At 30.8% G+C, this 21,496-nt stretch overlaps 2 protein-coding genes across 3 annotated transcripts; one reads left to right on the forward strand and one right to left on the reverse strand.

Moving 5' to 3' along the window:
• Positions 1 to 359: 359 nt before the first annotated feature.
• On the reverse strand, positions 360 to 2,445 carry LOC133036991 (uncharacterized). The gene is made up of 3 exons (XM_061113782.1): positions 1,776 to 2,445; positions 1,006 to 1,691; positions 360 to 815 (listed from the first exon to the last, which is right to left on the reverse strand). Exons 1-3 carry the CDS (start codon positions 2,443 to 2,445, stop codon positions 360 to 362), a joined length of 1,812 nt encoding a protein of 603 aa, XP_060969765.1.
• Positions 2,446 to 6,122: 3,677 nt separating this feature from the next.
• LOC115714823 (uncharacterized) lies at positions 6,123 to 20,056 on the forward strand. 2 transcript variants are annotated; one of them, XM_030643589.2, is made up of 10 exons: positions 6,123 to 6,375; positions 6,491 to 6,519; positions 6,625 to 6,671; positions 7,862 to 7,927; positions 8,906 to 8,946; positions 9,263 to 9,399; positions 10,074 to 10,164; positions 12,197 to 12,268; positions 12,548 to 12,660; positions 19,651 to 20,056. In XM_030643589.2, exons 1-10 carry the CDS (start codon positions 6,293 to 6,295, stop codon positions 19,779 to 19,781), a joined length of 810 nt encoding a protein of 269 aa, XP_030499449.1. In that variant the 5' UTR covers positions 6,123 to 6,292; the 3' UTR covers positions 19,782 to 20,056. The 2 variants fall into 2 exon arrangements, with proteins under 2 accessions (XP_030499449.1, XP_030499450.1); XM_030643590.2 differs by having other exon boundaries at positions 6,134 to 6,375; positions 19,654 to 20,056.
• The last annotated feature ends 1,440 nt before the right edge of the window (positions 20,057 to 21,496 follow it).

Here is a 21,496-nt window from a genome sequence, read left to right on the forward strand (position 1 = left end):
ATTTTTGTTTAATTTTGTTTGATCTTATAAACCAATGACATTTCTGTATACCATTATAAGTGGTATAAACCAATGTGATGGTTTATTAACCTTTAAAATGGTTGTAAATAAATTACAGTTAGTAACTGTACATATATTTGGTAACTTGTTATTTTTAACATATTATTTCATATAGAGGAGGCAAAAAAAAAAAACTTACTTGAATCTAAGCGAATTGTAATCATTTTATTAAAAGTTTGTATTAATACATTGAAAAGATTTATCAACTAACAATTATCATTGTAAATTGTTTTTGTATACTGTCTATTTAGTAACCATGTTTGATGGTTACCAACATTTATTTATTTTACCTCAAGATCTTATGATCTTTTTCTTTTTCTTGGTGGTTTTAGTACTGGGTCATTTTTACATGATCTTTTGTTGTGTCCTCTTTGGCGACATTGACCGCATACCACTTGTGCTTTTGCTTCAAGTCCATTTTTGTATCGTTGTTTCTTTGGTCTTCCGGCAGCTCTCTTATGTTTAGGTGGGAGGACTACAATATTTCTTATTAAATCTGGTATATTCCATGATGTTGCCTCACCTAATGGGAGTATACTGTCTTCATATGTTGTCATAAAAGCTTCTTTCGTGTAGTAGTATGAGCGATATTTGTAGCAAGACATGTTCCTTTTGCTTAGTACAGCCATTGCATGAGAGCAAGGCATTTCATCATATTCAAATCGTTGGCAGCTGCATGTTTTATTCTCCAAGTTTACTATGTGAGATCTGTTGTTGTCGTGTACTTGGTATACCAGAAGGTTTGCTGTTTCAACCTGTATTAATCAAGTAAACGATTATTAAGTTTACAACAGAGTAAATATGTTTGTAAGCAATTTTTATTTTTCTGTATATATAATTACCTTGTACTTTAAACTCATATCTCTTTGTTTCTTTAATGTTTTTTCAGGTATTTTTGCCAGTGTTGTTGTAGTTTTTTGGGCTCTATTCTTGTTTTCCCAATACCATCTTTGCACCAATGAATGTAGGCATTCTAGTAGAGTTGCGATGGGTAGGTCTCTTACTGCTTTCAAGGCTGCATTGACTGATTCGACAATATTTGATGTCATTGTTTTGTATCTCCTGTTCATGCCATATAGTCTTGTCCACTTTTCGACACCAATTCCATTCACCAAGTAATCTCTTATTCTCATCTATATTGTCCAAGTCTTGCATGCTCTTTTCAAAATCTTCTATGTTGTAAGCTTTAGATGCACTATTAAATGCAATCTTGAGCTCATCACCTCCTTTTTTGAATTTCATTTTTATATTCTTCATCAAATGGTAACAACATACCCCATGCATTATATCTGGAAAGGTCTCTTTTACTGCTTTTAGTATACTCTCATGTCTATCTGATACGATGCATTGACCTTCTCTTTCGCCATAAGTTTCCTTTATTTTGTGAAGAAACCATTCCCAAGAGCTGTCATTTTCGGAATCTACTACTGCAAATGCAAGTGGGAATATATGTCTATTTGCATTTTGTGCACTTGCTATCAACAAAGTGCCTCCATGTTGGTTTGTCAAAAAGGTTCCATCTGTGACTATTATTAGTGTACAGTGTTGCCAACCTTTTATTGAAGCACCTACTGCAAAGTATAGATATTTGAATTTGTTATCTTCATCTGTTACTAGGTCTGTGATTGTTCCTGTTTCAAAAGTAACCAATTAGTTTATAGTATAAATACCTATATAGCATATTAGTACTTTATGTTGACGAAGTATTTGATTACCTGGGTTTGATATTTGCATCATGTATAAAATTGATGGTATCTCACTGTATGATTCTTGTGGGCAGCGACGAGCATCCACAATTGCCTTTTCTCTAGCTCTCCATGCTTTTTGGTAAGATATAGAGACACTGTAATCATCTGCCATGTCATCCACAATTTCTGTTGGAGTGTAATCTCTTTTTGGGTTTACAAACTTGTTTTTTATAACCTTTCCAACCAGGTTGCTTGTAGCTTGAGGATGGTCTCCAGAAGTGATGTCCAATGAACATGTATGAGTATGCTCTATTTTTCTTATGATAAACATGTCAGTCTTTCCATGTTTTGATGCTAAGAATGTCCAGTTGCAGTTATCATCAATACAGACTAGTTTATAGTCTAGTTTTGATGATCTTTTTACCTTGAAAGGTTGATTGTATCTTATTGAGTGAAGGCTTACTGCTTGTTGGAGGGTTTCCTTGTTTGCAAAAACTTGGCCAATGTGTATTTCAGCAACTTGAGGATTTAAAATTATTTGATTTTCTTCGGAGCTTTCTTCCATCGATTTTTGAGTTTGTTCAATCACATAATCTGCCATCTTTGTTGCATATTCTGTTCTTGTTGGTAGCAGTTGCCTTGTTTGTAAACTAGTTTCCCCATTGTAGGTATAGTTCTTTCGTATCATTGTGTTCATTGTCGGTTGTGGATGTTGAGATGTTAACACAGATAGGATATTTGGTCTCATCATCATTTTTCCTTCGTATTTGTTCATAAAACTTGCATCCACTATCGTCTTTGATTCTTATTGGTGGTATGCCTTCAGTTACTTGAAATTGAAGATCAATCGTATATTTGTTTCTGTCCAAATTCAAAGCTTCGTATACTATGTGAGAAAGCTCATAATGTGAACAATCTGTTGGAATTAGTATACCTTCGACTTCATAATGAACGTATGTTGTTTTGTCAACCCAAGTTCCATTGTAAAAAAGAATCACTGTTCTAACATCCATATTCCTGCGTGATTTGTTTAGTTTAATCATGTTAAGTATTGTATACAGTAAACATTATGTATATACAAAAATAATAAACATGTAATAGGTGTGATGTTCATAAACTAAATTTTATATTTATTATAGTAAGGTTTATATGCAGTTTTACGAATTAGATGACTATATGTTGAACTGTAATGTTGGAGCGATTACAATTACGAAGCTTTATAGTGTACTGTATTTTTTAAAGTACTTAGTATTGATTAGTTTACTATCAGTTATGATTACAACTGGTAAACTATCTGATTAGTACTGATTAATTGTCAAATAATCATGTTTAACAGAATTAACAAACATGATGGATTTTTAGGTGTTTTCAGGAATTGGAAGGTGTAATGTGTTATAAGCAGTAGTATGTATCGTAATGTATAATAGGTACCTTATTCAGATTTAGTTTTCGATGTTGTAGTTGACGGACTTCTTCTTCTTCCTCGAAGCAACGATTTCTGGTTTTCGTTTTTTGTTTGTTGTGATCAGCTCATAGGTTTATTGATCGATTGAATTGTAGGTCGAATTAGAGAGACGATGATTTGCTTGTTGTATACAGCAACAGTTTTGAGAGATATGATGATCGATTCTCTAATTTTCAGATTCGTCGAGGTCTCTATTTTCCGTCAATGGTGTTTTTTCGTTCAAGGTTGGTTTGGTTTCTGTTTTTCGATTTCGTGTATTATTCCTATGGTATTTATAGCTTTCTGTTTTAAACAGTAGAACCACGCGCAGAGATGGCCGAGAAATATGGAATTGTGGGCGCGTCTCCTTCATCGCCGGTGGTTCCAAAATTATTGAAGCTAATCACGGTAAGCTTGATGACGTGTCACGGCATACCCATGGATTGTTTTTATTTAACGTTTTTTCTGTAATATTAATGTATATAATGTATATATATATAAAAATTTCCCATAAGATTATGTATTTTAATATATATTTGAGTTAATCTTAGAGTTGGCATAAATCATGAAGAAAATAATGTGAGAGTGATAGTTCAACTACATTGTGCTTAGAAGAGATTTTGTCTAGACATATGATGTGAGAAAGAAAAATACTCAATAATCTTTAAATAAATAAATAAATTCAAAGTAATATCATTTTAAACTTTTGTAAATTATAGTCAAGTGAAACCTTGACAAATCTTTCAAACTGTAAAAGATTTAGTAAGAATAACATCTAGCTAGGGAGATAAGACTAAATTACCGAATAGATTAACCATTAATGATAAACTAGGCAATGCATGTATATATTAAGTTTAAAAGGAGAAAAAAATGAGATGTTAGAAAATTAAAATTATATCGATATATAGATATATAGATAGATAGATATACAAAATTTTTTATCGATTGATTAGGTTGAGGCCTCATACTTAGTTCCTCTAATTGTAACAACATAATTAAATATCATTTAAAAATAATTAATTATTTAAAAATTTGTTATAAGAAGAGAATTTTAATTTGTGTAAAAAAAGTTTAATTTTTGTAAAAAAAATAAAATTTTATTGTAAATATCTTTATACATTAAAAGTGTCTATCTAACGGCATTTCTTGGTTTAACAGAATATACCTTAAAAATAAAAGAATATTCTGTTAAATTTAACGATGTTAATAGGTTTGATCTACCGTTAACAAATAAACCCAATAATTAAACCCAAAAAATTAAACAATCTTTTTTAAAATTAAAAAAAAATCACATATCTCTAACAAACCGTATATCCCCATAATCAGTTTACGATCAACCCAAATATCATCCGATTCACCCGCTTTGATGGAATCAATCTTTCCACCCTTCTCTCTCTCACTTTATTATTAAAAAGATTCAATAATTATTATTTATTCTTTATTATTCTTTTTTTTTTTTTGTTGCATCATATTTTTCATTATTCTTTGAAAACTATATATACACATTTTATTTTAAGAAATATCCTCTACAGATATTTTTTTAAAAAAACTAAATTATAAAAGTGTGCTATAAATTTAGATCTTTAGATCTTAACTTTCACGATGTACTTATTTTTTTTTTAGTTTTTTTCAAATTTTATTTCCACATTGGCAAAATGAAAAATTACAAAAAAAAAATCTTAAATAAATAAATAATACTATATTCTCTAGAAGTGTGTGTGTTTTTTTTCGATAACAGAAAATTGTAACCACTTCAAAAAAAAAAATATATATATTATTGTTAAATATCTCTGCATACTATCATTATTAATTTCATATCATATTTCACACTTGCTTCCCCATTCAAAAAGACCTATCTTTCGATCTTGCTAATTTCTTCCCCATAAATTATCGGACTTGCTCGAAGATCTTCAGGTACTCTTTTAATTTTCTTGTTATTATTCTTAATTTCAAATTTAGCTTTGTATGTTGTTAAATTATTGAAGCTTACGTGTTTGTAAATCTACTTTCTTCTTATTATTGGGTGGATTTGATTAATTTCGATTTTGTAGTTTGGGTTTTCAAGTGACTTTGTAACGATCCTATGGAGTTCCACATTAGCATATAGGATGAATTAGGTCAACAAATATATAGTTTCTGCGAAAATTTGAGCCACCATAGACTTAATAATTTTTTTAGTTTATTTGTGTATTTATGCGATTTTTTTTATGAATTACTCTTTTTAAAAATAAATATATTTATATAAATTTAAATTTAAACTTTATATAAAATAATACCTTTTTTTTTCTAGAAACATAAAGCTGCAGACTAATTTCATTAACAATCATCAATATAAAATTTAAACTCTATATTAAAAAATATTTTTTTTTCTAGAAACATAAAGCTACATACTAATTTCATTAACAATCATCAATATAAATATTTAAATATGAATACACCAGAACAATTCAAAATCAGAACAAATAAATATTCAAACATTTCAATAAATTCATAAACAAATAAATCAAAACAATTCAAAATCTCAAATCAAGAAAATTAAAAGTTTAGATTTATAATCTTTATTAATATGAAAAACTTAAATAAATCTATCTACCATTGTTGTTGTCGTTGCTTAGTTACTAAATGCTTAAACAAAAACCACTAGAACTTATATAAAACTAATATTTACGTGACTCGCCACGTAACTCTCTTCTAGTTATAGTTAAATGACTTAATTATTAAAATAATTAGAATAGAGATTTAAATATAAATAAAAAAAATTATTTATAAATATTAATTGTTAAAAGAAATCTTTTTAAATATTTAATTAATTATTTTTTAAAAATAATTAATTATAATTAATTAATTCTAAAAAATAAACAAGTATAATAATATTATAAAATTATTAATAAAAAATATAATGCAAACCAAAATAGGTCGGTGTTTAGAATTGCCCATATATATATACTGTTTGAAATAGAAAGAGAAAACATTAAAAGCTGTTGTGTTGTGTCGTTGATTCACCACTGAGCCGCTGATAAGGGCCCGGCGGACGCAACTCAATCAAGTCCTCCGGTGTATCACTTGCGGTTCCTGCAGAGTTGCCAAAATAAAGGAAAGAATGGGTCACAACAAGCCAAGACGATTCAATGGTCAAAATTCTCATCGTGGAGAAGGCAGTCGGAACCGTAATCAACTTCCACTGTAAGTAAAAATTTCAATTTTCCACACCCACACCCACGCCTACTTTCCTTTCCATTCTTTTTGGTTCCTTAATCATTGCTAATGCTGTATCACTTGTTTCTCTTACTGTTTTCAGTGAACAAGAGTTCCCACAGTCCGATCAAGGTGAACATACTTTAGCCTTCACCTTTTGTCTATAACATACTCGACATATTGCCGCTTAGGTATAAGATTATTTTTTGGCGCCTGATAAACATATTGTGCTTGCAGCCATTGAAGAAGAGCCATCCGGTCCCAAAATCCAACTTGCGATGTGGGTATGCGTTCTTCTTTTTATATGTACATACATATATATATTTAAGTTAGGGGAAGGGTATTCTATTAAAACTTGAGCATGTTGGCGCTGTGAGCAACCTTGTTTTTGTTGTTAAGGTGTTATGGAAAAAGATTATGATTGGTCAGCTATTATATTGTTGAATTGTTACCCAGGGCTATAATGATTTATGAAATTTACAAAACATTTGGAAATTTATGTTTTTTTTTTTGTTGATCTTTTGAAAAAGAAAAAGAGGCCACTCGTCTGAGACTGGTCCCCGATTATGTATTAAGAACCTCACTTGTGGCAGAGGAATACCTTGGTAAACAAAAGTTGAGTACAGAATAGGAATAAATAAGATCAGAAAACAAAAAAAAAAACACCAAAACATCGGGTCTTTTAACATCAGCACACTCCACTCCCTACAAAAGTCTAGAAAGAAAAAAATTCTCAAAGTGTTTTGTTCTAAAGATTTGGCTTAATAAAAGTAAGTATCCGGTTTCCTACTCTCAATATTCTGTCGAGTCCATGCCCTGGCGTGTCTTTCCTCCGGAATGATCACCATGGTTAAACTATTATTTCTAAGAATAGATAACTTGATGAACACCCCTTTGCTATTTTGGAAGCTCCCCAGAAAACAACTGTTCGAGCTATTTCAAAAAGATCTTTTGAAATTCACCCTCTGTGTCCCTTCTCTTTTCTGCAATTCCTCAATGACGTCGATTAGCCATACTGTTGCATCCACTATTACAGCCGTTTTGTATCCCAAAAGACGAGTTCTTTCGCATATTCTAATAGAGCCTCCATCATTGTATAACGTGAGCACGAACACCTTATGAGTGGTTCTAAAACTCCTTACATATGATTCCCCTTTTCACCATTGGATCCAGTTTGTTTATTTAGGCCAAAACCATTGGGTTATTGACCCTTTTTCTTCCCAAAACCATTGGGGTTTTGGTGTCCCCTAACGTGCATGGTAATTCTCTCTGAAGCAGGAGAGAGAAGAGAGCATAATTAGAGGAAAGAGAAAAGTGATCATTAATTTATTATGTCGTTGATTGTAATTTTAAATTTGCATCTTTCTGCTTCTCTTTTGATTTCAGTCTGTAGTTCCGAATGAAAAGTTAATTGTTGAATGAAGTAGGATTTTAGAACATAATGCTCAACATATACTCTATTGTGTTGATACAGGATTTTGGGCAATGTGATTCAAAAAAATGCACAGGACGCAAGCTTTCAAGATTTGGCTTAATAAAAGTAAGTATCCGGTTTACTATGGGCTTGTTTCTTTAAAACTTTAAGTCCAAATTAGAATTATCCCTTTTTTTTTTTGGAAAATATCCTTGTGTTGTTTTATGAGCTGATTATTTTTTCTTAAAAAAAAACTAAATGGGTCTTACTAAAAGATATCTCTGATTTAAGGTACGTTTAGGAATGAAAACAATAGAATATAATTGAGAATGAGAATAAGAATATGAATACAATTTAATATGCATAAAAAAATTAATGCTTTTTTTTTCCTTCTTGCATTGGTATAGTGTGCGTTTGGTAACACTTTTAATTAGTTTTAATTAGAAAAGTAAAAATATTTTTCCAAAACATGTTCTATAAAACTGTTTTTACTTTTCAATGAAAAGATAATATGAAGGTTTGATGGAAGAAAGGCACTGTGAGTGAATTGAGAGCATTAAGATGTAGCTTTCTTTTATTCTTACTGAACAAATGTAACTACTGCTGATAGAACAACCATGGAACCTGGAAGCCATTGATGCGGGGAGAAAAAGGAGTTGTTCTTGCAGAAATGGGTGACAGAACTCATTTATTTTTAGAAATAACATTGAGTTATGTGGCAGCACCACGTGGATGAGCTATATGAGTTGAAGTGAATTAGGTAGAAGATATTTATTGGGTTGTATAGAGCTTTAAATCTATAGTATTCTGCTAAAAAAATATTAATTTGGAATATAATTATTTAAGCATCATTGGTCTGTCTGAGTTCATTCTGTCATAAGACTCAAAACTAGAGTTTATACTTAATAAATGGAGTCAAATATTGAGACTGAGACAGTTGTGGTGCTCTTACGTTCTAGGTTTTGGAGGACCAAGTGGATTTTTATTTTACCGATGTTGGTCTGATTTGATCACCTACCTATTGCTTTATTGAGATCTATTAAAAAAATTTCATTAGTGGGATTGGGATATGCATTTTCTCAGACATTTGTACTGATTGTGCAGGAGTTACGTGTGAATAGTGGATTTGGAGGCATTGTTTTAAGGTATATATGAAACTAATTGTCCAGTTTCTCCATACAAACTGTTACACATGCTTTTTTCTTTGGTTATTGTCTCATTTTTTTTTTCTATTAATTGAACACTATACTCTTTGAATATTCTATGAAATTCTTTGCATATTAGATTAAAGAACTTTGATGAATTCCTTGCATTAGTTGATGCCTAATAATAAAATCATAAATATCATGTTACAACACCTCTTATGACTCATTTTGTTGTTTATGGTTATATGAATCTGCACATGCTGGTATCCTTAATATTATTTTTTTCTTCAATTATTTTGGTTTTTTCCTTTTGCAGTCCAGTTGGAACACAGTGTGTCTCAAGAGAAGATTATAGTTTAATCCATAGAAAAGGACTAGCTGTTGTGGATTGCTCATGGGCACGCTTGGATGATGTACCATTTGTGAAGCTGCGTTGCAGTGCACCTCGCCTATGTAGGAGCTTTGATTTTGTTAGTACTTGCAGATTTTTTTTGTACTCGCCTATAATAGTTATCCATCATTGAAAAGATTAATATCTTCAGTTATAAAAAAATGATAGAAAAAGCATTTGGTGTTAGAGACTAATAGAATTTTCTTCACTCATTATAGACTAAAGTTGTAGTTTGCTTGCTCCTACTAACATTTCACTTATACTACAATCATAGTACATGTCATAAATTGTCAGTATGTTCACTTGTCCATCTCATCTAGTTATCAACGTTTATACATTGTTCTGACTACATTATTTCTACTGTTGTTTAATGTTGTGAAATGAAAAAAACTGCTTTGCTATACACATTGTTATTGTAAAGTATATTGTGCATGCTAATAATGTCGGCAGTTAAAATTTTATACTTTCTATCTCAAAAAGTGGTGAATATATTTATATTTTCTTTTTTTAACTAAAAAAGTATTGACCAATAATGCTATTTGAAACACCCAAGTACACGTCTGCTTTACATACTTATTCTTACCTGCCTTGAAAATTGTCACTGCTCACTGTTGCATCTATGCCATGATCTTTTTTTTCACCAATTGTAGATGATGGGTATTGAATGTTGTAATGTATTATCAAATTATTATCTCTTAGCCAGTTCTTTGATATGCAAGATCTCAATCTATTGCAGTGCCATGGCTAGTAGCAGCAAATCCTATAAATTATGGGCGACCATGTCAGCTGTCTTGTGTGGAGGCATTATCAGCAGCTTTAATCATATGGTATCAATACATATATGTTTTTGTTGTCCTGCTGATTGATAAGTGTATCTTTGGTTGCTACATGTGAAATTTAGACTCACTATATTTTACATGGTGCAGATGCATGCTTTAGTAATAGTATCTAGCTAATCAATTAATCATTGAATATAGGTCGTAAAGCATTGCCTTAGCTCTCATTTGGTCCATCTTTCCTAATCTATATGGAAAGTGTTACAAATCTCTTTCAGGTTTGGAAAAGCTTTATATGGTAGGGTGTAATTAATGGGTGTAACTAGTGATGCGCACAAGACGAGGAATAGGCGGGGAGGGCTCCTCTCGTCTCCCTCCCAGTTAAGAATTCTAATCCCCACTCCGTCCCCATCCCTGCATTTTTCCCATCGGGATAGAGCGGGGAATTCTCGTAGAGACCCATTTATGTAAAAATAAAATTTATATAAAAATGTAAATTTCATAATATTATATAAAACACTATTTATTATTCAATATACTATATTTATCCAAAATACAACTTAAAATTTTATAAAAAAAGTTACCAATATACTAAAAAGATACATAAATAAAATATAAAATACTTTTAAAACAATGAATAAAATACTAAACAGGTCCTTATCAGGGCAGGGTGTGTCATCCTAATTCCCTATTTAGACGGTAAATCCCCACCCTATTAGGGGTAGGTCCCCATCTCTGTGGGGAAAAATGTGCATCTTGACGAGAGCAGCTGTGTCATCTTTCCTTGGTTCTGTTAGCTTAGGATAATTCTTCTTGATATGGCCCGATTGCCCGCACTAAAACACAACCTTGACTTTGATCTACATTCACCACGATGTTTCCTTTGGCAGCTGGGGCAGGTTGATAACTCAGTGTAAGGCTTCTTGCCTCCATTATTGTTTGTTGCAAGTTTCCATTTCTTATCCCGGGGTCGTTACTATGGTTGCTTCCATGTAATCTTGGTCACCTCTACTATTCTTCTTTGCCTCCTAAAGAGCAACTCCCTCTTTCCTTGTCATTTTCCAGCAGCTCAGCCTCCAGAGCTTGTTCCAGTATGTCAGCATAAACCACATTTCTTCCTGGCACAATCTTCACATCTCTTCTGATTGGCAGAGAGGACAGCGTCGCTGTAGTATTTCTTGTTGAACACTAAAAAAATCTACCCAGATCATACTCTGTTTATTCACTGTATTTTTTCTGGTTGAACACTGATAAAATTTGAGGGAGGTTCTTACCCATTGGAGGCAGAGAAATGGTTAAGGAATGTAGAATCCATATTGGAATATATGGACCTGAACGACAGAGAATGTGTATCATGTGCTGCAAGTCTACTGAAGAAAGTGTAACCTGACGGTCACAGAATATGCTACGCAATAGACCGCTTGGCAAAGTTAGCGATAGAGGTTATACTGGCGGAAGCATTAAGGGTAAATTAGTTTCTGAATGCTACAATCAGAGTGAAGCTTGTGCCAGCAAGAAATGTGTTTATGCTGACATACTAGAATGAGGTTTGGAGGCTGAGCGACTGGAAAATGACACAAGGAAAGAGGGTGCTGCTCGGTGTGAGGTAAAGAAGAATAAGTGAAGCGGCCAGGATAACATGAGGGCAACCATAGTAATGATTGGGATAAGAAATGGAAACCGGCGAGTGGTGACAAACAATGATGGAGGAAAGAAGTCTTACACTGAAGTTGCGACCTGCCCCACCTGCCAAAGGAAACATCGCAGGGAATGTAGATTTAAGTCAGGGGTGTGTTTCCAGTGCAGGTAATCAGGTCACATCAAGAAGAATTGCCCCAAACTAGCATAAGCAAGAAAAGATGAGCGACTTACTAATTGCTCAAGAATTCATCAGGTTTCCTTTTAAATTGCTTAATGACATTAGCCAGTTTGCTTGGTGAATGGAATATGACTTTGGATGGATGCTCCCTCTACTGCTTTTTCAATTTACTTTTCTGCTTGGTCTAAATTTTTCATAGATTCTATTTCAGAGACCACTATGGGAATCATTGGTCATAGTTTCAACTACTATTTGGTTTTGCAGTGGGGAAGAAGAAACGGCAAATTTGCTTCTTGGAAAATTTAAATGGGGTCATGCTTTCCTGTCCCTCAACCGGTATGTTCTGGTTCATTTATTTGTACCATTTCATTTTCTGTCTTAAGTTTCAGTGATATTTTATTGAAATCTAAATACATGTTAAATATTGAAATATCTATGCTGAAAAATAGGGGATATAATATGTACACCGTGAGTGCAAAGCATAAGGCCAATAACTTATGGACATTCAAAATTTCGTGTTCGTATACTTCATTGTTCAGCGTATGATCTATTACTATTTTCAATGTAACCGTAAATGACACTTGTTTTTGCACATTTCCATGGCTCAACATGCAGGGAACTTCTAAAGGCATATTCTGAATGTGAAAACAGTGCTGCTATTATTTCAGTTCAGAATACATGGCTTTCACAACAAAGGGAGGCCCCTAAGGCTCTGGCAGAAGTAAAAGGTATTGGTTTCTTTTTTTTTTTTTGGTGGAAAGAAGGTATTGGTTTGGTTGTCAATAATATCTCCTTTTATACTAGTGGCTATTATAATCTATTTGCATGATTCCTAATACAATATATAAACATATAATAGAAAGCATAATACATATATACATAGTTAAGGATTCCTTTAAACCAAAATGTGGATTTAGTTTACTTACAAATACATAGTGGAAATAATGACTCCACCTTTTGTCTTTGATGAAAGCTAGATATTCAAAGAGAAAGCGAGAGATGATAAAAATAGTGGCTAGCTTAGGATATAATTCTTTTTTTTTTTTTGGTGCTTTAGTCACAAAACCTTAGGTTTTCTCTTCATAAATCACTTAATAAATATATATATAGGAAAATACTAGGTGATAAAATAAGTGTAGTTACGTTTTTCATTAATATCAATACCAATTATTAACAAAATTGACCCAATTTACTATATTACTCTCTTTGAGACTTTGCAATTAAGTCTTCAAAATTTCTCTTATTTCTTTTCTCAGTGTAATATCAAATAAATAATTTAGCATTATATATTTCTATGATATTTTTATAATTAATAATTAAATTAATTATTTAAGATTGTTAAGTTCATTTTGATCCATGAACTCAAGCTCCAGTAAGTTACGTGAGTTTATTTTTAAACAATCTCATTAGTTTATTAATTTTTTGTGACTCTACTATAGAATCGAAAATGCACTCTTTAATTCATAGAACCTTTTACGCCAAGGGTTCGTTTGACACACATGATTAGACTGGATTAGATTGGATAATTAACGAGTCCAATGTTTGGCCATGTTGGAGGCTTGAATAACTAATCCAGCTAATTCTATTTGTGTAGGATTATTTATCGCATCCAACAGTGGGATAATCCCTGTTAGCAGGATTTCTTTTTTTTATTTTGTAAATACATTTTATATTTAAAAAAAATTAAAGGGAAGAATGAAAAAATTATTTATAGATTTATTATCAAATATATAGTTATCATAGATAAGCTATTAAAATTTTAAGACATTACTTATAAAATAAATATTTTTATTCTAATGAATCTAATATAGTACTATACAATATATTTCTTTAAATTATTATAAATATTTATATCAAAATTTTATTAAAGTAATACTTATATTGAATTAATAAAATAATTAGGTTAAAATATTACTTGACATATATATTTTTTTATTATTAAAATATTAAATTAAAGCATGATGCATTATTTATTTAATTGTTATATATATTGTATATTATATATGATGCATTGGTGATTTTTTTTTATTTTTTATCTTTTTGATTTTGTGATTCAAATTTTTATTATGTTAAATTCATGTTATAATTATTTATTATTAAAATATGTTTTAAATTTAATTGATTTTTATTTTTTTAAACAACAAAGGGAAATGATCCCATGTACTATTTTTTAACTTTTTTTTTTTTTTTTCAAATTTACGGTTTGGGTTGTCCGGTGGTTTCTCTGTGAGTTGTTATACGAATTTTAGTTGCGATTTAGGTTGCTCCGTTAATTGCTATAGGAATTTTTGTGTGGAATTCCGTAAAATTACAAAAAAAAAAAAAAAAAAAAAAAAAAAAAACTGTTTTGAAATGTAAAAATAAAAAACCCCTCCCAAAAAAAAATTGTCTAGTCCATTCTAAAACCAAGCACAAGATTACATTAAGTATAATCTATTCTTGTCCAGTCCATTCATGCGTTGTCTATTGTTATAACTATTACTCACTCAATCCTCTATAGATGATTTACTAATAGGACAAGTGTAAATTACTGTTTACCCCTCATTACTATTTTATCCTCAACTCCTACTAAGTTCCTTATAAAGGTTATTTTCGTGAACTTAATTACAAAAATAAGTATTCTATCATTTTACACTTCTAGCTATAAAGAAATCATCATTTCACTTCTTAAACAGAATTGTCTGATAAACATTCTCACTCAATTATACTACTAAATCTTTAATATGTAAGTATAATCTAGTCTATAGGATAAGTCAGTAATGAACAAATTAAAAACTTAAATAATACAATTAGCAGAATCTTAATCACTCAGAATTAAGATCTAATTGACCTATGGTCAACATTGTGATATAATTAGATAAGATAATAACTGTTAGAAATAAATGAGAAATTACAACGGAAGAATAAAAGATTAAGACAATTACAATTCTAAGTATAAAATACAAATAAAAGAAAAAAGTTACAACTCAAAACTCAAAGATACAAGTAAATGTAAACTATAGAAAAGTATATATATAATTGTGTATATATATGATATAGAATATATATATGAAATAGATTATATATAGTAGAGATATAATATATATATATAAAGTATATAGTATGTATATATAATATTATATAGTAGAGATATAATATATATGATAATATATATAAGAGTGTTTCTTGGAGAAGAAGAGAACAATATAAAACTAGAGATTAGAACAAAGTAAGAATAGAAGAACAAACAGTCAAAGTGGAGATGAGGATCACCAAAAGCTTTGACAAGGTTTCTACACCTTTGTCCAAGAAGATTATTTCCCCCTCTGAAATAGTTAGGGTTTTGTGGAAATATTTTTGAGAATTATCAAGCCTTGGAACTCTCTAGCTTTGTTTTGAAAGATAAAAAAGAAGAGTGTGTCTCAGAAGATGAATCGAGGTCTCTATTTATAGTGTTTAGGATCACACACTTTGAAATTCAAGAAGATTATTTTCCCCTCTATGAAATAGTTAGGGTTTTGTGGAAATACTTTTGGGAATTATCAAGCCTTAGAACTCTCTAGCTTTGTGTTTGAAAGATGAGAAGAGTGTATCTCAAAAGATGAATCGAGGTCTCTATTTATAGTGTGTAGGATCACACACTTTGAAATTCAAACATCCTACACCCAATGACTTTTACCATCTCTTAATTAGGTTTAAATGGGTGATTTGGAGGTTATGGGAGTTGTTAAAAGACATTCCCATAGCTATGTGTTTGAAGATAAAAGAGAGTATGTCTCAAAGGATGAATCGATGAATCGATGTCTCTATTTATAGTGTTTATGATCACACACTTTGAAATTCAAACATCCTACACCCAGTGGCTGTTACCATCTCTTAATTGGGTGTAAATGAGTGATTTGGAGGTTATGGGAGTTGTTTAAGGCATCCCATAGTAAAAAATGTTCCAATATTAAAGCTGAAAGAAAAAATAATAACTAGTTACTAGTTACCAAATTTTTTATCTTTTGTAAATAATTCTTCAAACCATTCCAAATCATTCTCACTTATACACATTATAAATGATAAAAGTAAATCCCCAACAACTATATTTGCATTATAGCTTTGAATTTCAAAAGATTAAGTTGTGTAATCACTCTTTACACACTTAATTGGTGATCATGTAGAAGTTACAAAATATGAGTAACTCTACCTCTTATGTTACAACTTATATGAATATTATATGTATGTAACTTCCAATCATATTATATAGTGATTATTACATGTATGTAACTCTCAATCACATTATATATTATACAGTAGAACCTCTATTCAAGAATATACTTGGGACCAAGAAAATAATATTCTAATTGAGAGGTTATAACTAAATAGAGTTACACTTGAAAAAAAAAATCAAAATATTAAAAAATATCAATGTAACAAAAATACCAATAAACAATTCTTAATACTATATTATATTAAAATTATTTTCGAGTACATATAATATTTATACATGTACTATAATTTGAAATAAAATTATTAATTTTACATAAGTAAATTTATAAAATATATGTATATATTTATTTAAGATTTAAGTATTCTTATATAGAGGTATATTTTATTAATACGGGACTTAAAAAATGTATAACTAATTACAATATAGAGGTTATTCTTATTTATAACTGGTCCAAATCGGGACTTCATTTTTTTATAATAAATTAGAGGTTATTCTTGAATAGAGTATTCTTGAATAGAGGTTCTACTGTATTTATAATAATATATATATATAATATATTACAATTTTAATCTTAAATATTATATTTATTTAATAAATAATAAATAAATATTATATTATAAAAGAGAGTATGTTCTGGCTTTTCCACTTCAATCGACCCTCCTTCTCTACCGTCGGCAGCCGCCACCTCGAACACCACCTGGTCATCGTCATCTTTATCAACATCACCGCCTGCATCTCCAGTTGAACCGTCCCTATCTTCTCTCTCACAGTCCGACATCACACGATTGTCCAGGTTAGCCTCTCTCAAGTTTTCTCCCTCTATCTGTTCTTCATCTCCATCTTTTTTCCCTTCTCCTTCAGTTACATCCCCATCGCCAAACACCTTTTCATTATCAAAGTCTTGATACCAACATGTATTAAACCATCCATGGAATCTGTAGCTTAAATCGTTAAGCTTGAAGAGCTTTAGTTCATAATTCCTATTATCGTGGTAAAGAGATAAGGTTTCAGGTATGAAACCAAACTCATCATCCATCAATTGGAGTCTTAAGTGAGATAAAAAAGTTGCTTCAGCCGTATCCTTGTCCACATCCATTAAACCACCACACATATCTCCAATTTTCCTGAAAATTCTCATATGCCAAAGGTTCTGAGGGAGACCTTGAACACCAATCCAAGATCCTTTGCATTCCACCTTTACATTATTCTTTTGGTTATCCTAACTCCAAAGAGAGAAAGTAACATATGATTGAGCCCCTGGAACATACATTCTTTGCACCTTGACTAACTCTTCTTTTTCCATCTCATCCTTACACCAAAATGATACATCTATCATGAAATAATTGACAAACTATTAGCTTTCTCTCTAACTCTCTTGAAAGATTAAAGAAGATAGTGCTCCACTCCACATGAATGTTGTCCCTAGCAAGGAAAATTGGCAAACTCCAATCTCTAGGCTGAGCTTTGGATCGCATATATTCATAGAATTTAGGTTGATAGAATCTCTTCCCAGGGTATAGATTTCTTGGTTTGAAACCGAGATTGATTTCTGGATATAATTCTCTCCATTCAACTTTTCCTCTGTTTCTAACCGCAGCATTTACATAAGATTTCTCCTTGTTGTGTTAATTTTTAACTGCTGGTTTCGCCAACTGTTTCACCACATTCCCACCCATTGGTTTAGTAACATGCTGCCCCAATCTTTTGGCGTTATTAGCCCATGATTGAGAGTTCTTCCTGCATTCTCCTATCTTCACTTCTTTTTGCTGTTTTACTCCATCTTGAGCATTTTCTGGCTTCCTTTTAAGTACACCAAGGAGACAATCATTTAGATCAGACCACCCTTTAGCTTCTGCTTCTTCTGGAATAATCACCATTCTGACTTTGTTATTCTTCAAGGTTGAAATCTTCAGGAAAGCTCCATTAGAGTTAGCAAAGCATTCCATAAAATAACTTCCACTACTGTTTCTGAAGAATCTTTTGAAGGCATCCCTTTGCTGTCCAATTTTCTTTTTCAGTTCCTCCAGAATTCCACTCATCCAGTCCGCTGCATCGATTGTTACCCCTATCTCGTACCCAAAAAGTCTTTTTCTCTCACAAATTCTAACCGAGCCTCCATCATTTGACAAGGTGACCATAAACACCTTGTGTTTAGTATGAAAACTCCAATATTTATGGAGTTTCTGATCACTAATAGGACCAGAGAAATTTTCCCAGTCAACACCAGCAGGGTGAAGGCCTTTTTTCTTCCCAAAACCCCGGGTTTTGGTGTTTTCCATGGCCCTTCTGGCCATGGAAACCCCCAGTATGCATGACCAAGATTCTCAGAAAGAGGAGAGAGAAGAGAGCATAGGGGAGTCAAAGAGTTTATGGAAAAAATATTCAGCACGAGCAGCCATATTATATTATGTAATAAATAATATAACAATAACAATACTTAATTATCTTATCTTATTAATTATTAATATTGGTCAGTCCAATGTAATAAAATACTTTCAATCATATATACTCGGTCACTGTCCTGAGTAGTACATTACATTAGATGTGTAAGTAGATTATATCGTAGATTACCGAATCAACAAAAAATCCAGTTGGGTGATTTAGTTTTAGGACGAAAGTGTTTTGAACATATAATTACAATTATATTTTACCGTGACCTTACTATATGTTCGGAATTTTATAAATAGTTGTATTAATAATAATTAATCATGTAATAAAATATGTAAACAACACAATTGACAGAACAAAAATGATTTCTACTTCTTTATTGATAAATGAATTACACAAGAAATGTGGTTTTATAAGAGTATTTCTAATAGAATGCTAAATAAGTGGTTCAATGCTATATTTTATACTTTTTGTTAAAACTCCTTTAGTGGTGTGTCAAATTTGGCATTTTTATTTAGCACAATAAATAATCATTTTTATTTACATTATCATTATTTAACATTAATGAGTTACTTTCATACATTTTTTTTATTACAATATTGTTATTTTTTTAAAAAAATATTATATTTAATTTATTGATTATTATCAATGATAATTATCAATTTGTATATTAATTTGCTATTATGTACACATTTGCAAAAACAAAATGCAAAATATAGTATTTATTAATTTTTTGTGACAAATAGCATATTTTTACCCCATATATTGGTGATGGTCTAAGGGTTTTAGACAGCATTCTATATGTCATGATGAACTAATCCACAAGTTTCTTTTAAGGGACTAATCTGAAGTTTGAGTAGTGATACATTATTATTTAATTTTCAGTCATTTTGAGGGTTTATATGACCATTCAATGGATCATGTGGGAAAAACCTGTGATGTATGAGGCACATACACATAACTTATGCTTGGCAAATAATAAATTTGTTGCTTAACATTCCTATATGTTATCCGAACCACAAAATTCTAATTGAACACATTTGAACCAGGATTCACTTCTAATTTTTTAATAGTTTTTTTTTTTTTACTACTTTCTTTTCAAGCAATTAAAATAATTGAACATGTGGTCTATTAGTAGGTACAGGAGAAAACAAGTCATCAAGGACTGAGGTGGAGGGGTCTTCTGATTCTGAGGATGGTCTTCCCCCACTCGAAAGGAATATGAATCATTTGAACTTTGAGGATACTGACGAAGAAAGTGATTGAAAGGAATATGAATCATTTGAACTTTGAGGATACTGACGAAGAAAGTGATTGAAAGAAGGATTATAGTTATTTGACTTATTTCTACTTCACCGTAGCTCTCCTATATAAATTTTGGTAGGTTGGTTTCTAATTTATTTTTGACGAATTCGTCCTCAAAATTAAAGTATATATTGTTTGGCAAATTAATCAACTTTTAGTTTAAGTCCAATAGTGGTAGTTTTGTTATATTTTACTTTCTTTAATTTATTTTTATATTAATTTCAAATATTTTTCTTTTTTTGTTTCATTTAAATTAAAATGCATTTTCCCCAATATTTATAAATAGGGTAAATACCATTTTGGACCTTGTGTTTTGCAAAAGTTACAAATTGGACCCTGTGTTTTGTTAAATGATAAAATAGACCCTATATTTTCTAAAATGGTAAAAATAGGACCCTGAGCTTAATTTTAGATAATTTTTTTTTAATACAACCAACTTGAAGATAATTCCTAATACGAACAGATACAAAAAATGTAAACAGTTTTGTCATAGCACTTTTAGATCGAATTATAATTAAACTTTAAAAATCAATTCAGGGTCTTATTTGTACTATTTTAGAAAATACAGGGTCCATTTTGTCATTTAACAAAACACAGGGTCCAATTAGTAACTTTTGCAAAACACAGGGTCCAAAATGGTATTTACCTTTATAAATATATATAATTTTTTTTCTAAAATTCTTTTTTTGGATTTGACTGGTATTACTCTCATTGCATGATAAATGTCTAATTTAAATTATAGCATAGAAGATGCATAAGGAATTATTCTCATCTCATCTTCCTCTTCAGGAGTCTGTGGAGACTACTTTTTAGAAAGATTAATTTAACGTCGGGATGACAAACATCTTTTCTTAGAATTTTCCTTAGAGAAACACACAAGCCCCTTATCGATGTAGGCAGTTTGAGATGGAGAAAAAGTTTTGTTCTTTTTATTCCTCAAAATTTGGATACCAAGAACATGACTTGCTTCACTCAAATCTTTCATATGAAATTGCATTCTCAACTGTTTTTTTTATGCCTAATAATTTCTTGACAATGTTTCTAATGAGCTAGATATCATCTACATAATAAAATCAAGAATACCATAGTATTGTTTTCCTTGAGATGGTAAACAAAGGTTCATTGACATTTTGCTCAAAATTGTATGTTTTAATGATTTCATTGAACCTTAGATTTAGAATATGAACATGAAGCTTGCTTAAGTTCATATGTTTTACCTAATTTTTGAAAAATAAAAAAAAAAGTCAACTTTTAGACTTTCATCAAGAAGCGAGAAGACTAGAGGAAGATCAAAATTGACCGACGAACCAAATTGCATTATGTTTGAGTATCATGTGGCTCTCAAAGGGTAATATGCGACTAGGGGTTCATAAAATAGCCAATCCATTCAAATCTGCATGATCTAATTCAATTCGTAAAGTGCGGATATCCACACTTGTGCAGATTGGATTGGATTAGAAAAATCAAAATTCATACTTGTACGGATTGAATTTTAATTGACTTGTAAAAGTAACCAATCCAATCCAATCCACACATATTTATATAAATTTTGAAAAAGTTATATATAACTAATATTTTATGTAAACAAAATAGTAATTTAAAAATCTAACACATAATACAAATATATTTCAAATTTAATAGATCAAATGTTTATTCTATTTATATATATGAAACAC

Source organism: Cannabis sativa, chromosome 4, assembly GCF_029168945.1.
Source record: "Cannabis sativa cultivar Pink pepper isolate KNU-18-1 chromosome 4, ASM2916894v1, whole genome shotgun sequence".
Classification (NCBI taxonomy): domain Eukaryota; kingdom Viridiplantae; phylum Streptophyta; class Magnoliopsida; order Rosales; family Cannabaceae; genus Cannabis; species Cannabis sativa.

What these genes read in the sequence shown, in the direction of transcription:
- LOC133036991 (XM_061113782.1), bottom strand. Translation starts at nt 2,445, where the DNA reads ATGAACACAATGATACGAAAGAACTATACCTACAATGGGGAAACTAGT. An exon ending in GATGCAAATATCAAACCCAG is followed by an intron (nt 1,692 to 1,775) that starts GTAATCAAATAC and finishes CTTTTGAAACAG; the next exon opens with GAACAATCACAGACCTAGTA. An exon ending in CATTCATTGGTGCAAAGATG is followed by an intron (nt 816 to 1,005) that starts GTATTGGGAAAA and finishes TGATTAATACAG; the next exon opens with GTTGAAACAGCAAACCTTCT.
- LOC115714823 (XM_030643589.2), top strand. Translation starts at nt 6,293, where the DNA reads ATGGGTCACAACAAGCCAAGACGATTCAATGGTCAAAATTCTCATCGT. An exon ending in CAAGATTTGGCTTAATAAAA is followed by an intron (nt 7,928 to 8,905) that starts GTAAGTATCCGG and finishes CTGATTGTGCAG; the next exon opens with GAGTTACGTGTGAATAGTGG. An exon ending in GCTTTCCTGTCCCTCAACCG is followed by an intron (nt 12,269 to 12,547) that starts GTATGTTCTGGT and finishes CTCAACATGCAG; the next exon opens with GGAACTTCTAAAGGCATATT.